We start from the raw sequence: 17,026 nt of genomic DNA on the forward strand, positions 1-17,026 counted from the left end.
GAGGCACATGATGAGTGCAGACATGGCACAGAGCAGAACCCACAATGTATCTGAGCATTGGGGTCCCAAACCCCAGACTGAAAATCATAGTGCCGTTTCAGGCTGATGACAGAACTTGAAATGGTTAGAAATTCGACAGTTTATAAGAAAGTGCAAGTACAAGAACATTTCATATCTTTCCAAAACAAAATGGAATGCACCTTAATCCTCAGATCCTCAGATCCAAACCCACGACCACTTCCATCTAGAAGAACAAGGGCAGCCAATATATGGGAACACCACCACTTCCAAGTTCCCCTCCAAGTCACACACCATCCTGACTTGGAAATATATCGCCGTTCCTTCACTGTCGCTGGGTCAAAATCCTGGAATTCCCTCCCTAATAGCATTGTGGGTCAACCCACAGCAGGAGGAATGCAACGGTTCAAGAAGGCAGCTCACCACCATCTTCTCAAGGGCAACTAGGGATGGGCAAGAAATGCTGGCCAGCCAGCGACGCCCACATCCCATAAAATGAATAGAAAAAAAATCATAGAATCCCAAAAGTGCAGAAGCAGGCCATTCAGCCCATCAAAACACACAGACCCTCCCACCCTATAAAACCCCTTCGTTTTCCATGGCTAACCCACCTAGCCTGCACGTCCTGGACAGTATGACTATGAACAATTTAACATGGCCAATCCACCTAATCTGTATTTCCTTTGGACTGTGGGAGGAAACTGGAGCAAACCCATGCTGACACAGAGAGAAGTTGCAAACTACACACAGATAGTCACCCAAGGCTGGAACTGAACCCAGGTCCCCGGCACCATGAGACAGCCATGCTAACCTCTGTGCCGCCCTTAATGTTATCATCAGTCATGCCTTGGTTTCACCTTAAACCATTTAGGCCAAAATGTCCCAGGATAAGTATGTGGGATGAACATTTACTGAGAGTAGTTGCAGAGGCTGGAGTGTTCCCCAGAACAGACTACACCCAAATTATATTTCTAGAATGAAGGTAGGGGGCTACCTGCCTGCCAATGGGAGCGAGTGAATTGACCTCATTAAGGAGGTAAATGTAAGGCTATATTAGAGGCTGGTTAGGGTTTTCCAGTTGATTTCAAGGTCCCAAAGAAGCTGGAGAAGCTCCTGGGTGGCAATGGTGAAGAGGTGGACTGCTATCCAGGTTGGTTCCATTTACCTCTCATATTAAATCAGGAGTTGGGGAGGCCATTTTGAGGCTATACAGGACATTGGTTAGGCCACTTTTGGAACGCTGCATTCAGTTCTGGTCTCCCTGCTATAGGAAGGATGTTATGAAACTTGAAAGGGTTCAGAAAAGATTTACAAAGCTGTTGCCAGGTTTGGAGAGTTTGAGATATAGGAGAGGCTGAATAGGCTGGGGCTATTTTCCCAGGAGCGTTGGAGGTGGAAGGGTGACCTTTATACAAGTTTATAAAATCATGAGGGGTAGGATAGTGTGAATAGCTGAGGCCTTTTCCCCAGGGTAGGGGAGTCCAAAACTAGAGGGCATAGGTAAAGGGGACCTAAGGGGCAACTTTTACATGCAGAATGTCATGCATGTATGGAATGAGCTGCCAGAGGAAGTGGTGGGAGCTGGTACAATTACATTTAAAAGGCACCTGGATGAGTATATGAATAGGAAGGGTTTAGAGAGATATGGGCCAAATGCTGGTAAATGGGACTTTATTCATTTGGGATATCTGGTAGGCATGGAATAGTTGGACCGAAGGGTCTGTTCCCATGCCTCCATCTTAACACCCTGATTCCCTGACTTGACTCAAAGCTGCAATTTCTGCTTTTTTATTGAGTCCTTCAACTTGAAGGGAGAAGCCCCTTTTGATAATTGGATGGCGGTTCTGCTCCGTCACCATAGCACCTCCCAGACAGCGTGGGATCCTGACTGCTTTGGAGGTTGAAATCTGCAGTGAAAATCCTGCTCCTGCTCAGCGGTGCACTATCTTTTTCTTTGATTCTTTCATGAGATGTGGACACCATAGGCATGAGCAGCATTTGTTGCCCATCCTCATTGACCTTGAACTGAGCAGCTCCCTCAGGGCAGGTAAGAGTCAACAACATTATAGGAGTCACCTGTAACACCTTATCTTCCGCCTGGGCACCCTACAGGCTAGAGGACTCAACAGTGAGTTCTCCAATTTCAAATAACCTTGCCACCCAGCCCCCGCCTCCCTTTCAGCCACACCTCCTCCCTTCCATTCCACCTTCTGACCCTCCCTTTCAGCCACCAATGGATTCATCCCTCCCATCGAACAACCAGGTCGTACCTACCACCAGTGGCCAACCATCACCACCATTCCGCCTCCACCCGTTCCCCCCCCCCGCCCCGTCTTTATCTGAAGCTCCCCCTACCCCCAACATCCAGCCCTGAAGGAGGGTAATACCCAAAACGTTAACTGCTCCTTTCCTCCACATGTTGCCTGGCCTGCTGTGTTCTTCCAGCCTCCTGTTTGTCTACCTTTATCATGCTTTATAGAAACTTACTAAAGGTTCTTTAGTGGCATCTTCCAAACCCACACCATGCCCCTCACCTGAGTGTGCTGACCCTCAGGTTAAACTCACCGTGCTGTGTCTCTCTGAAATGAGAGATCAGCCCTATGGTAGCGACATTACCTTTACCATCTAGAAGGACAATGGCGCCAGATACAGGGGAATACCACTTCCTCGATTCTCAGTTGGAAATATACTGCCGTTCTTCAGTGTCACTGTGTCAAAATCCCAGAACTCCCTCCCTAACAGCCATAGTGAGCAGACATACATCCCGAGCACTGTAGTGGTTCAGGAAGGCAGCTCACCACCAGTGTTTCCTAGCAGTTACAGATGGGCAATAAATTCCTGGCCTAGCCCACATCTGTTAAATGATTTAAAAAAATTGCTCTTTTTACAAAAGCCACAACTAATCTATTTTAACTTTTCCATTTGTCAATTTTTTAAAATTAACTATGTTAATATCCTATGTTAATTTTGCCATTTAATTTGATCATGCGATGTGACGATGTTACTTTTCCCAGCGATTGACTGGAGTACTGGCCTTGACTACTCTCGTGTCTACATTTGGATCTTCCTTCCAATATGGCTACAACGTTGCAGTTGTCAATTCTCCAGCTATGGTGAGTTATGGAAGCATTTGTATTCCCCATGTTTTACTTTTTCCTGGGACTGCTCAGTGGACTTCAGCAGGCAGTGTAATTTGAGAAAAATGTGTGACATATAAACGGTTTAGGTTGTCCTGGTTCCTGATCTCTGTACCAGTGTGTTCAGTCTTTCCTTGTTTATTGCTTATTCTTTTTGGACTCTGCATTTATTTGCTGAGCAGTTCTCTGTCTCAGTACGATCATCTTCTAATTTTTTTCCCTTTCCCTTCTTACAGCCCTCTCTCAATATAACATTTTTCTAGAATTAAGAGACTCAACAGGTGAGATTTTTGTCACTTGCTGATTTGGGCCAACATAGACTCATAGAGTCATACAGCATAGAAACAGACCCTTCAGTCCAACTCATCCAGATATCCTAAACTGATCTAGTCCCATTTCTTGGGATTTGGCCCATATCCGTCAAAATCCTTCCTATCCATGTACCTATCCAGATATCTTTTTAATGTTGTAATTGTACCAGCCTCCACCACTTCCTCTGGCGGCTCATTCCATACACTCACCACCCTCTGCGTGAAAAAGCTATCCCTCAGATCTTTTTTAAAACTATCCCCTCTCACCTTAAAGCGACGCTCTCTAGTTTTGGACACCTCCACCCTAGGAAAAAGACCTTGGCTATTCACCTTATCCATACACCTAAGAACTGATGAGCTAGCAGCAGAAATAGGCCAATCGATCCAGTGAACACACTCTGCTGTTCAATCAGATCAGGGCTGACCTGTTTGCGTTTCAAATTCCACATTTCTACCCCTGACAGCGATAACCCTTGATTCCCCTCCTAACAAGAATATATCTTCCTCTGCGTTAAAAATATTCAATGATCCCACATGTACTTCCTTTTGAGGCACAGATTTCCAAATCACATCACCTTCTGAGAGAAAAAATTCTTGTCCCTAAAGGGCAGCCCATTGTTTTTAAACCATGACCCCCAGGTGGGACTTCAACATGGCAGCATGGCAAGGTAGGCAAGCATTAGGGCTTCTGGGCCTGCCCACTCCAGGCAGTCACTTCCTCTCTTCTTTCCTTACCCTTTGTCTCTTCTTTGTTTTTCTTTTTCCTTTTCTTCATCTTCTTCCTGTTGGTGGCGGTGGAGAAGGTGGCATTGTGGAAGAGAGTGGCCGGAGCGAGGACGCCCTGTTGCGGTAGACCTGGTGCCGGGAGGCTCCTGGTTATTGGCGAGTTGGAGGCAGCAGCGGAGCCGGGGTTGGGGGCGGGGATTGAGTGGGGGGGGGGAGGGGTTTGCCGGGACCGGGCCCATTGACAAGGTGGGCCCAGTGATGAGGAGATGGAACCTGAAGGGTGGCGACTCTGATGTTGGTGAGTCTGGCGCAGGTGGCAGAGGGCTTACAGCGTGGTTGTTGTCGGTCACCTGGCTCAGGGCTCGTGGCGGAGGCGGCAGAATGAGGGTGGACTCTTTCAACTCCATCTTTTTATTCTTAAAATATCCAAATGGCACCAGATTGTGGCGACAGTTGAAGCTTTTCGTTATATTTTACTGTGTTGTTCAATGTGGAGTATAAGTGACAATAAATCATCCTTCATTCATCCATTGTTCTGGACTCACCCGCAAGTGGAAATATATTTTCCATGTTCACCTTGTCAAAACCATTCAGGATGTTATACACTTCAAGTCACTCCTCACTCTTCTAAACTCCAGTGGAAAGAGTGTCCAAGAAAGTCTGTCCAATCCTTCCTCATAAGTCAACTTGCTCATTCCTGGTGGTAATCCAGTAAACATTCTTTGAACTGCCACCAACAAATTTACATCCTTCCCAATAATGGGGAGCAGGACTGTCCACAGTATTCGAGATGTGACTTCACCAATACCCTGTATAACTGAAGGATAACATCCTTATTTTTATGTTCAATCCCTCTCAAAGTAAAGGATAGCATTCTATCAGCTTTCTTAATCACTGACTTAGTTGTAAGAACACCTCGATCTCTCCCCACCTCAGAGTCCTGCAGTCACTCTCCATTATGTAAAACTCTGCGTTTTTATTTTTCCCATGGTACTTGACTCCAGGCTTGACCTCCACCTCAAGACCCATAGCCTTTATGTTTTGCAGGCTTCTCAATCTCAGCTGAGAATTGCAGTCAGAATGGGCTTGGAGATTAGTAATGGTGAGACCTGGAGGCCCCATGCTGTTTAATTGTGTTTCCACCATCTAAACTGCCAGTTATAAAGTTTTACATTCCCCCCCACCCCCAACCTTGCCTATATAGAATCGTAGAATTCCTACAGTGCAGAAAGAGGCCATTTGGCCTATTGAGTTTGCAACAACCCTCTGAACAGCATCCCATCCTTTCCCTGTCAGCCCACCATTTACCATGGCTAATCCACTAAACTGCACATTCCTGAACAATATGGACAATTTAGCGTGGCCAATCTACCTAACCTGCACATCTTTGGACTATGGAGGAAACCCACACAGACACAGGGAGAATGTGCAAACTCCACACAGACAGTCACCCGAGGCTGGAACGGAACCCGGGTCCCTGGTGCTGTGAGGCAGAAGTGCTAACCACTGAGCCACTGTGCCGCCATGTTTTGAGAGGTATTGCAGACAGCTAGTGAGTAACCTTGGTCATGATCTCTTTTATCACCTGCTGTCAATGCCCGTTCACCATAAGTGCTAACTCATCCAAAAGTCTGTCATCTGCATCCTGGTTTTCTCTATGTGCCATCCATCTGTTACATTCACATCCACACTGACTGACACTGGTTCCCAGTCTCCAAATACATTTAAAACGTTCAAGCTCCATTGTCTCATCCTTCTTTATTTTTGAAATCTCTTCCCCACTTTTTCTTATGCCATTTTGTCTTCCACATCTGGTCTCCTACATATTTACTGCTTCCCAGCCCATCATGATTGCTAGGATCTTCAACCACCTCAGTGCTGACCTCTGCAAGCTGCTCAATAGGAAACTTCACTTTTCTATCTATCTTTAGAAAATCTTCTCAACACTTTCTACCAACTACTGTCACTCTTCCCACCATGTTTCACATCGAATATGTTTCCTTTGTCTGAGCAGAACTGGACTGACTGTGTTAAGTTACCCATAGTGTCCAGGGATGTGCAGGTTAGGTGGATGAGCCATGGAAAATGCAGGGTTACAGGGATATGGAAGGGACAGTGGGTCCAGGTGGAATGCTCTTCGGATGGTCAGCGTGGACTCGATGGGCCTGCTTCCACGCTGTAGGGATTCTATAATTATATAATTCTATGAATCTTGAAATGTTTATCAGCAACAGAAACAATTCTGGGCTTTTATGTAAGCAGTGCAGTAAGCCAATATATATAGCAATGACCATATTCAATAGCTATGGTTGCCTCTTCTATAAGATTCAAAAAAGCTAGAGAATCTACTGCTTACTGGATTGCCAAGTATGTTCTCATATGCCATAATGTTGTGATTGGTTAGGTAACTGGGAGATTAAAACCCACTTGTGCGTCTCAGGAAAGTCCAGTTCTAGTTATTTTTGCTTTCGATGAAGCCATATTTTTCTGGATAAATAACTGTGGCATTTTCTATCAAGACTTTAGTGCTTGCCCCACTAATAAATAGTCCATTTCATGGAACTGTATTCTCCTGTCTTAATTTTTTCTTGTTATTTTAATAAAAGCCAATATTTACTGGATAATTAAATTTGTTCCAAATGTTGCCATAAAGTCGCAGAAATTAATCTCACTAATGGAGGCAATTGTATAATTACAAACTGGCAGAGTTAGAAAGTAAATGAAACCTGTGTGACCCAGTTGTGAATCTATCAGCTGGTCTCATCCAATTCTGCAACATGGAGCTGACAGCAAGACTGAGGCCAAATGTTTGCCTCAGCATAACCCAGTGCAAGAGATGCAATTCGCTCAAGAATATGTAAAATAACTGAACTGAAAAATACTGTTCATCAGTCACCGACATATTTCCCAAGGAACCCCTCAAAATTCGCAGTAAATGATATGTTACAGCAAACAATATTGTAAAAATCAGTGAACTGCATAATGAGACTTCCAGTTAGTGAAACAATCTCTTTCTAAGGTTATCTACTTGAGTCGCAATGCACCTTTTGTGAAATTTATATTTTGGTAATGCTACATTATTATAATAAATACTAATGACAACTAAAATTTTATAATTCTAATATGTATTGAGTGGGCGTGTTGTACATTTATTTTAAGGTAAATCAGTTATGTGAAAGAAAGAATATGTTGAATTATGACATCAGATTCCTGTTTATTGATGAGGCAAACCCTAAACAGAATGGCTCTCTGTGAATAGTATTGGGACCACAATTGTTTGTAAAATATAAGGTGGTAGATTTAAACCCACTCCATGACTTGGGGGTGTATAATTCCATTAAGCTGTCGGTGCAAGGGTTATTCTCCATTATGTGGACTGCCATGCTTCTGATAGGAGTAAAATTCTTTGCCTATTCAAAATGCTATTTGATGAAGAATGGGGAGTTTTCCTGCCCAATGCCCTGGCCAATATTTCTCCACAACCATTCTAATTAAACTCACTTGTGTTGAACTCCGTTATACCTCAATGGGGTAGTTTGCTGGAAATCAAGTCTCAAAGTCATCACAAAAATTAAAGATTTTATAAAAATATGCAAAAATATATCCGTCTTTTAGACCCAGGTCAACAGAAAATACAGACCAGGTTTCTGTACTGATCAACAATTATTGTTCATTGCAAATCAATAGATTCTAGGTACAGGTAAACAATTATGAACTATCAACATATAACTCAATTCGTTAAAATTGCTTTATAAAATCCTTCCACACACACCCAGATAGAGACTGACAGGAGAAGACAAACAGAAGGAAAGATTGGGAAGGCGGGTTCCTGTTCATAGGGTTTGCTGAGATGGCTTGTTAGGCTGCGTTGCTCTGCAATTATTCTTCTCCAGATACTTCTACTTGCTTGCAGAAGGCACAGGATGACTGGTTCATGCTTATAAAAGTCTCTGGCTTCCAGGTTAAGAGCCACAGCTCACAGAAACAGCTGAAGGAATAACAAATTGACTTTCCTCAGGCTTAAGGTTTTTTTTTAGTGCAGAGAAAAGACATGGCTCCTGCCTTTGTGGAGATTTACTGGTTTCCCTCAAACATTCATACCCCTAAGCTGTTCAGCTACCTGGGAGCCGAGTACATAACTGTTTGCAGGAGAAAGGCCTTTATCATCGATAACTGGTCACTAGCTATGGACTAATCAGCTATTTGTTCCCTATCAAAGCTCCATTTTTACACACCCCTTGACTCCAACTCACCTCCAAACCTCCCCCAACCTGCCCCCTCTGCTTGGACAAGCAGCTCTATACACAGCATTTACAATGAGTATCAGGTAACTTCCCTTTAAAATGTGGTAATCCTTCAACACACCTGAGTTTTTAAAAGAGCCATTTTCCCATTTCAGTCCAAATTAAAAACATAAAGAAATAAAATGATAAGGGCTTTACATTGTGTACAACTTGTCTCCTTTTAGAAGAGCAGTGATTAAAATTCAAAAGTAATCTATTGGTTGCAAAGCACTTTGAGACATCCCAAGGAGCTGAATGGAAGCACCTAAACACAAATTATTCCTTTCCTGGGAAAGAAACAAACTGCAAAGTTTCTTGCCAAGGCTGCCAAGCTGCTACAATACTATTCTGATGATGTATTATGTATCACGATAGCACACTGTAAGGATAGGAAATGATACTCTCTGATAAAGGTTATGCCTCTAGTTCCTCTTCAAGCCAAGAAAAAATATACCACAATTGAAGATTTCATTGAAAGCACTACGTAATTAATAGTAATTAAATCAGACCTGCAATTATAGAGTTTAATGTTGTATATTGTTGGAACTTTGCCTCATTATGTCTTACAGTACATGCAACAGTTTTACAACCAGTCTTATTTCGATCGATACGGGACATACATGGATAATAGCTTTCAAACTGTGTTGTGGTCTCTCACCGTCTCCATGTATCCACTCGGAGGGCTTTTTGGATCCCTTATGGTCGCCCCACTAGTAAATAAACTGGGCAGGTGAGCAACTAGAAGTCAGAACATCACGTAAGGAATATTTAATGGCCCAAATCATAGAATCCCCCTTAGTGTGGAAACAGGCCATTTGGCCCAACAAGTCCACACCACCCCTCTGAAGATCATCGCACCCAGACCCATTCCCCTAATTCCCCATGTCTAACCCAAACATCCCTGGACACTTTGAGCAATTTAACATGGCCAATCCACCTAACCTGCACATCTTTGGACTGTGCAAGGAAACCAGAGCACCTGGAGGAAACCCAGACAGACACGGGGAGAATGTGAAACGCCACACAGACAGTTGCCTGAGGGTGGAATCAAACCCAGGTCCCTGGCACTGTGAGGCAGCAATGCTAACCACTGAGCTACCGTGCCACTCCATCTGACTGCAGGTTAGTTTTAGATGACACAGTGAACCATATGAGTGTAGATTGATCCATGCTTGTTACACAGGTGCATGGTGGCTCAGTGCTTGGCATTGCTGCCTCACAGCACCAGGGACCTATGTTTGATTTCACCCTCGGGTGACCATCTGTGCGGAGTTTGCACATTCTCCCCATGACTGCATGAGTTTCCTCCAGATGCTCCAGTTTCCTCCCACAGTCCAAGGACGTGGAGTTTAGGTGGATTGGCCAAGCTTAATTGTCCAGGGATATGTAGATTAGGTGGATTGGCCATGAGAAATGCAGGGTTACAAGGATAGGGTAGGGGAGACTGGATCTGGATGGGATACTCTTTGGAGGGTCAGTGGTGACTTGATGGGCTGAATGGGCTATTTCCATACTGTAGGGGTTCTGTGATATTTGCTCTGAATAATGTTGTACTCTTGAGGCACTTCACAATACAATTGTAATTTTCATATCAGTGCCATATATCTAACTGCTGCTGTGTCCAACAGTAAGTCTTGGTTTAGACCATGGAGTTGGTGAATTTAATCTGTGAATTTCATGAGGTGGTTCTTAATTCAATCACAATGAATGTAGTTGATAGCGATGACTTCAACACTAACAGCTTATCAGTATAAAACAATCACTATGGGTTTTGAACAGATATTCAGTAGCCAAGTATCAGGAAGTAATCATGTTTAAATGTTTTGAGAAAAAGATGAACCATTCTGTGCTCTAGCACCTTTGCCATACTTGTTCCAGATTTCATGTTCCAGATCTGAGGGGAAACTAAAAATAATGTCCTGCAGTTGAATGCGCCATCCTTAGATTACAGCGGTTCAAAAAGGTAGCTCACCACCACCTTCTGAAGAGCAAGCAGGAATGAGCAATAAATGCTGGCCTGGTCAATGATGATCACATCCCATAATTTTTTTAAAGGCCAAATCAAATTCAGCAATGATTGCTGAAAGTAAGGGAAACAAAAACCAGGTGACTACAGGTCGGTTAGCTTAACATTTGTCACTGGGAAAATGTTAAAGTTAGATATGAAGAATGCAATAGCAGAGTATTTAGAAATACTTAATATAATCAAGCAGACTCAGCATGGCTTCATGAAAGGGAAATCCTGCCTGACAAATTTAAGAGGTTTTTTTGAAGAGGTTACAAGCAGGATAGATAAAGGGAGTCATGTAGATGCAATATATTTGGATTTCCAAAGGGCATTCAATAAGGCATCACACACAAGGCTACTTAATAAAATAACAGCACATGAGGTTGGTGGTAGTATAATACAATGGATGGGATTGGCTAACATAAATAGACAGAGAGGGAGAATAAAGGCAACATTTTCAGGATGCAACTTGTAACTAGTGCAGTGCTACAGGGATCAACGCTGGGCCCACAATTACTTATAATCAAAATCAATGACTTGGATGAGGGAAGTGAATGTACTGTAGTCAAGTTTGCTGATGACAGAAATATAGTGGGAAGGCAAGTGTTGAGAATGACAGAGTCTGCAGACAGATATAGTTAGGTTAAGTGAGGGGCAAAAACTTGGCACATGGAATAGAATGTGGGAAAATGTGAGGTTATACATTTCAACAAAAAAATAGAGGGATTAAATATTGTTTAAATGGGGAGAGACTACAGCACAAAGGTATTTGGGGGTTCTTGCGCAAGTATCATAAGTTTAGTGGGTTCAAAGGGAATGGAGTTTGAAAATAGGAAATCCTTGCTAAGACTATACAGTTTTAGCCCCCTTTCTAAGATACAATGGAATTGGAGACAGTCTGGAGAAGGTTCAATTGGTTGATTCTTAGTATGGAGGGATTTTCTTGTGAGGAGATGTTCTGTAGTTTATACTTCTACTAACTGGGGTTTAGAGGAATGAGAAGAGACTTTATTGAAATATATAAGATTCTTAGGGGGCTTGACGGGGTAGATACTGAGAGGGTGTTTCTTCTCATGGGAGAGCCTAGGACAAGAAGGCATAATGTTAGTGTAAGTAAGTTAAGGCAGATGAGAGAAATTTCTGCTCTCTGGGGCTAGTGAATCTGTAGAATTCTTTACTGCAGAGGGCTGTAGAGGCTGGGTCATTGGTATTTTCAAGGCTGAGACAGACAGATTGTTAATCAGTAAGGGAATCAAGGGTAGTAGAGAGAAAAGGCAGGAAGGTAGAGTTGAAGATTATCTAATTAGCAATGATCTCATTGAATGAAGGAGCAGACTTGATGGGCTGAGTGGCCTACTTCTGCCCCTACATTTTATAGTCTTAGACAACAAGGTGCAGGGCTGGATGAACACAGCAGGCCAAGCAGCATCATAGGAGCAGAAAGGCTGACGTTTCGGGCCGAGACCCTTCTTCAGAAATGCGGGAGGGGAAGGGGGTTCTGAAATAAATAGGGAGAGAGGGAGAGGGGGATAGAAGATGGATAGAGGAAGAGATAGGTGGAGAGGAAACAGACAGGTCAAAGAGGCGGGGATGGGGCCAGTAAAGGTGAGTGTAGGTGGGGAGTTAGGGAGGGGATAGGTCAGTCCAGGGAGGACGGACAGGTCAAGGGGGCGGGATGAGGTTAGTCGGTAGGAGATGGGGGTGCGGCTTGAGGTGGGAGGAGGGGATAGGTGGGAGGAAGAACAGGTTAGGGAGGCGGGGATGAGCTGGACTAGTTTTGGGATGCGGTAGGGGGAGGGGAGATTTTGAAGCTTGTGAAATCCACATTGATACCATTGGGCTGCAGGGTTCCCAAGCGGAATATGAGTCGCTGTTCCTGCAACCTTCGGGTGGCATCGTTGTGGCACTGCAGGAGGCCCAGGATGGACATGTCGTCTGAGGAATGGGAGGGGGAGTTGAAATGGTTCGCGACTGGGAGGTGCAGTTGTTTATTGTGAACCGAGCGGAGGTGTTCTGCAAAGCGGTCCCCGAGCCTCCGCTTGGTTTCCCCGATGTACAGGAAGCCATACCGGGTACAGCGGATGCAGTATACCACATTGGCAGATGTGCAGGTGAACATCTGCTTGATGTGGAAAGTCTTCTTGGGGCCTGGGATGGGGGTGAGGGAGGAGATATGGGGGCAGGTGTAGCACTTCCTGCGGTTGCAGGGAAAAGTGCCAGGTGTGGTGGAGCTGGAGGGGAGTGTGGAGTGGACAAGGGAGTCACGGAGAGAGTGGTCCCTCCGGAAAGCAGATAAGGGTGGGGAGGGAAAGATGTCTTTGGTGGTGGGGTCGGATTGCAGATGGCGGAAGTGTCGGAGGATGATGCGTTGGATCCGGAGGTTGGTGGGGTGGTACGTGAGGACGAGGGGGATTCTTTTTTGGTTGTTATTGCGTGGACGGGGTGTGAGGGATGAGTTGCGGGAGATGTGGGAGACACGGTTGAGGGCGTTCTCGACCACTGAGGGGGGGAAGTTACGGTCCTTGAAAAACGAGGACAACTGAGATGTACGGGAGTGGAATGCCTCATCCTGGGAGCAGATGCGGTGGAGGCGAAGGAGTTGGGAATAGGGGATGGCATTTTTGCAGGAAGGTGGGTGGGAGGAGGAGTATTCTAGGTAGCTGTGGGAGTCGGTGGGCTTGAAATGAATATCGGTTTCTAGGTGGTTGCCCGATATGGAGACAGAGAGGTCCAGGAAGGGGAGAGAGGTGTTACAGATGGTCCAGGTAAACTTAAGGTTGGGGTGGAAGGTGTTAGTGAAGTGGATGAACTGTTCGAGCTCCTCGTGGGAGCACGAGGCGGCGCCGATACAGTCATCAATGTAACGGAGGAAGAGGTGGGGTTTAGGGCCGGTGTAGGTACGGAAGAGGGATTGTTCCACGTAACCTACAAAGAGGCAGGCGTAGCTTGGGCCCATGCGGGTACCCATGGCCATCCCCTTTGTCTGTAGGAAGTGGGAGGAATTGAAAGAGAAGTTGTTGAGGGTGAGGACGAGTTCGGCTAAGCGGATGAGGGTGTCAGTGGAGGGGGACTGGTCGGGCCTGCGGGACAGGAAGAAGCAGAGGGCCTTTAGGCCATCTGCATGGGGAATGCAGGTGTAGAGGGACTGGATGTCCATGGTAAAGATGAGGTGTTGGGGACCGGGGAATTGGAAGTTCTGGAGAAGGTGGAGGGCGTGGGTGGTGTCACGGACATAGGTAGGGAGTTCCTGGACCAAGGGGGAGAAAATGGAGTCCAGATAGTTGGAGATCAGTTCGGTGGGGCAGGAGCAGGCGGAGACAATGGGTCGACCAGGGAACCTGTTCTTCCTCCCACCTATCCCCTCCTCCCACCTCAAGCCGCACCCCCATCTCCTACCGACTAACCTCATCCCGCCCCCTTGACCTGTCCGTCCTCCCTGGACTGACCTATCCCCTCCCTAACTCCCCACCTACACTCACCTTTACTGGCCCCATCCCCGCCTCTTCGACCTGTTTGTTTCCTCTCCACCTATCCTCTCCTCTATCCATCTTCTATCCGCCTCCCACTCTCTCCCTATTTATTTGAGAACCCCCTTCCACTCCCCCTTTTCTGATGAAGGGTCTAGGCCCGAAACATCAGCCTTTCTGCTCCTATGATGCTGCTTGGCCTGCTGTGTTCATCCAGCCCTGCACCTTGTTGTCTCGGATTCTCCAGCATCTGCAGTTCCTACTATCTCTAATTCAATTTTATAGTCTTACTTGAGATCTACTTCGTTGACCATATCATCAGAGTAGAGATGAGAAAATAAGAAGATGAAGAAAACCCATATGGCAGTTAAATGGAAAGGTATATGAAAACAGAAGGAAAGCAATGTTAGGCAGAGCTGTGCCAATTCTTTGGACTTCATATTTGGTGCTATTCACATAGTTTACACAGCACCTCTTCAAATCTTAACACAATTTATTTTCTGTGAAATTTTTCAGAAAGGGCACTTTGTTATTCAACAATATATTTTCCATTGTACCAGCGATACTGATGGGAACAAGTAAAGCAACAAAGTCTTTTGAAATAATAATATTTGCAAGAATTATCATTGGAATATGTGCAGGTATGTGAAGTCAGCCAAAGTAAATGAAACCTGAAGTTTCTCTCACCTCAGTGAGAGACAGTTTGTTTTTAATTTGTTCAACAATGCACCAACATATTTCATGCTTCAGATCGATTAGTCTTTATTCGGTTATGACATGGTTGCAATTTTGCAATATTAATTCCTTAAGGCATGACCTGTGATACAGATTTGAGCAGTATAACTGTATGGTTCAGTTTTCTCAGATGCTTAGTGCTGCCATGTGAAACATTATTCTATGCTACACTGGATGAATATGTGACTCCTACCCACAGACCATTTATGAACCACTTGGCTTTCTGCACCAAAACGGCAGCTTACTCACACGTAATCAGCTTTGTGGAATTCAATTTCACAGCATTTAAACTCACAAGTGCAAGGTAATTACCTGCACCATAACTACTACACTACACTGCCCAGAGCTAATGGGAGCAGGATAGTTATTGTTAGTTCCAATGTTTCCACAGTGCCTGGTACCAGTTTGTCAGGAATTGTTGGTGTTTGACACAAAGGACACATTTACAGAATGAACAATCCATCGATCGCATTCTTCTTTCCAAAGTAGTGCTATAAACATTGAGGGTAACTCAAGGCTGTGGCTCTTTTTGTCTGAGGCATTGCAAGTTAATTTCAGGGTCCGAGTACACAGAATCCTTGCACTTCAACCTTGTAATAAGACCAGAAGACCATAAAAAGTAGGAACAGGTTGTAGGCCTTTTGGCCTCTCAAGCCTGCTCCACCATTCAATAGGATCATGGCTGATGTGTGATTCCTCATATCCACTTTCCTGCATTTTCCCCACAGCCTTGATTCTCCTCCTGATCAAGAATCTATCTATCTCAACCTTAAATATATATAACGATTCTGCCCCCCACAGCTCTCTGTGGCAAGGAGTTCCAAAGACTTATAGCCCTCTGAGAGAAGAAATTCCTCCACATTTCAGTCTGAAATTGGCATCCCTTTAATCTGAGACTATACCCTCTGGACCAAGATTCTCTCATAAGGGGTAACAGGTTCTCAGCATGTACCCAATAAAGCCCCTTAAGAATCCTATGTGTTTCAATGAGATCACCTCTCATTCTTTTAAACACTACTGAGTAGAGTCCCAATCTGTTTAGCCTTTACTCATAAAACAATCCCTCCATACCAGGGATCATCCTAGTGAACTTTCTCTGAACTGCCTGTACTGAACTGGCTGTAAGAGCTGTTTTTTGAAGTATTTTCAGTGTTGGAGCTGATTTCCTTGAATTCTAGGAGCAGCGATTACTGTTTTATAAGCTGTTGCATTGTTTTGGAACTTTGGGGAAAAAAACAATTAAATCAACGGCACTTTAAAAAGGAGGAAGACAGACAAAGGTAGTGACCATTTGGTGGGAAGTGATTCAAATGGAGAAAGAAACCTACACTGCCCTCTGACCCAGCACTGAATCTGTACTGCTAATGCCTCTGCTATTTGGTTTCAAGTATCTCTGGATATAGGAATTTGTCTAAGAAAAATAAACAAGTAGCAAAATTCACAGCTGACCTGGAGAAACCTGTATGGGAGAGCCCACAGCAGGGGAACAGTTAAGTGGCTACTTTTAAAGTGTAACCATACTTTTTTTTTTGTAAATCTACAATAGTGAGTAGAGCGGGTTCTTCTTTGATTGTATGTTTTTAATTTTTAATTTTTTTATTGTTATTGATTAAACTTTAAAGATATAGGTAGTAAGTTAGCCTGTAGCCGTGTTTTTAGAGCAGTGAGACTGTGCTATTTTCTGGCTCTGTAGATTGTTATGGTGCAAAGATGGCTTTTAGTGGAGTGATGTGTTCTTCCTGTCGGATGTGGGAGATTAGGGAGAGTTTCCGTGTTCCTGAAGACTATGTCTGCAGGAAGTGTATTTGGTTGCGATTACATGGATCGCTTGGAGCGGCAGTTAGAGGCAATGAGGAATTTACAGGAGCTAGGGGTAAATGGGCAAAATCTTTTTCCCCAGATGGGGGCATCCAAAACTAGAGGGCATAGGTTTAAGCTGAGAGGGAAAAGATTCAAAAGGGGTCTAAGGGGCACTTTTCTCACACAGAGGGTGGTGCGTGTATGGAATGAGCTGCCAGAGGAAGTGGTGGACCCTGGCACAATTACAACATTTAAAAGGCATCTGGTTGGGTATATGAATAGGAAGGGTTTAGAGGGATATGGGCCAAATGCTGGCAAATGGGACTACATTAATTTAGGATATCTGGTTGGCATGGATGAGTTGGACCAAAGGGTCTGTTTCTGTGTTGTATATCTCTTTGACTTTATAACTCTGTGACTTCCTTCCTCTAAATCATTAATATATATTGTAAACGGGTATGGTCCTAGCACTGATGCCTGTGGCGATTCACTGGTCATGGGTTACCAACCTGATAAAGAACCTCTTCTTCCCCACTTGCTT

General features: G+C 44.5%; 1 protein-coding gene across 1 annotated transcript in view; it reads left to right on the forward strand.

The window, feature by feature from the left end:
• Positions 1-17,026, forward strand: part of slc2a1a (solute carrier family 2 member 1a) — a 57,576-nt gene that overhangs the window by 9,696 nt on the left and 30,854 nt on the right. Inside the window, exons 3-5 of the mRNA XM_048614866.1 lie at positions 3,033-3,131; positions 9,045-9,205; positions 14,467-14,591. Of these exons, the coding sequence (XP_048470823.1) occupies positions 3,033-3,131; positions 9,045-9,205; positions 14,467-14,591 (385 nt within the window). The remainder of the gene's footprint in view (positions 1-3,032; positions 3,132-9,044; positions 9,206-14,466; positions 14,592-17,026) is intronic.

Source organism: Rhincodon typus, chromosome 31 (genome assembly GCF_021869965.1).
Source record: "Rhincodon typus isolate 14 chromosome 31, sRhiTyp1.1, whole genome shotgun sequence".
Classification (NCBI taxonomy): Eukaryota; Metazoa; Chordata; class Chondrichthyes; order Orectolobiformes; family Rhincodontidae; genus Rhincodon; species Rhincodon typus.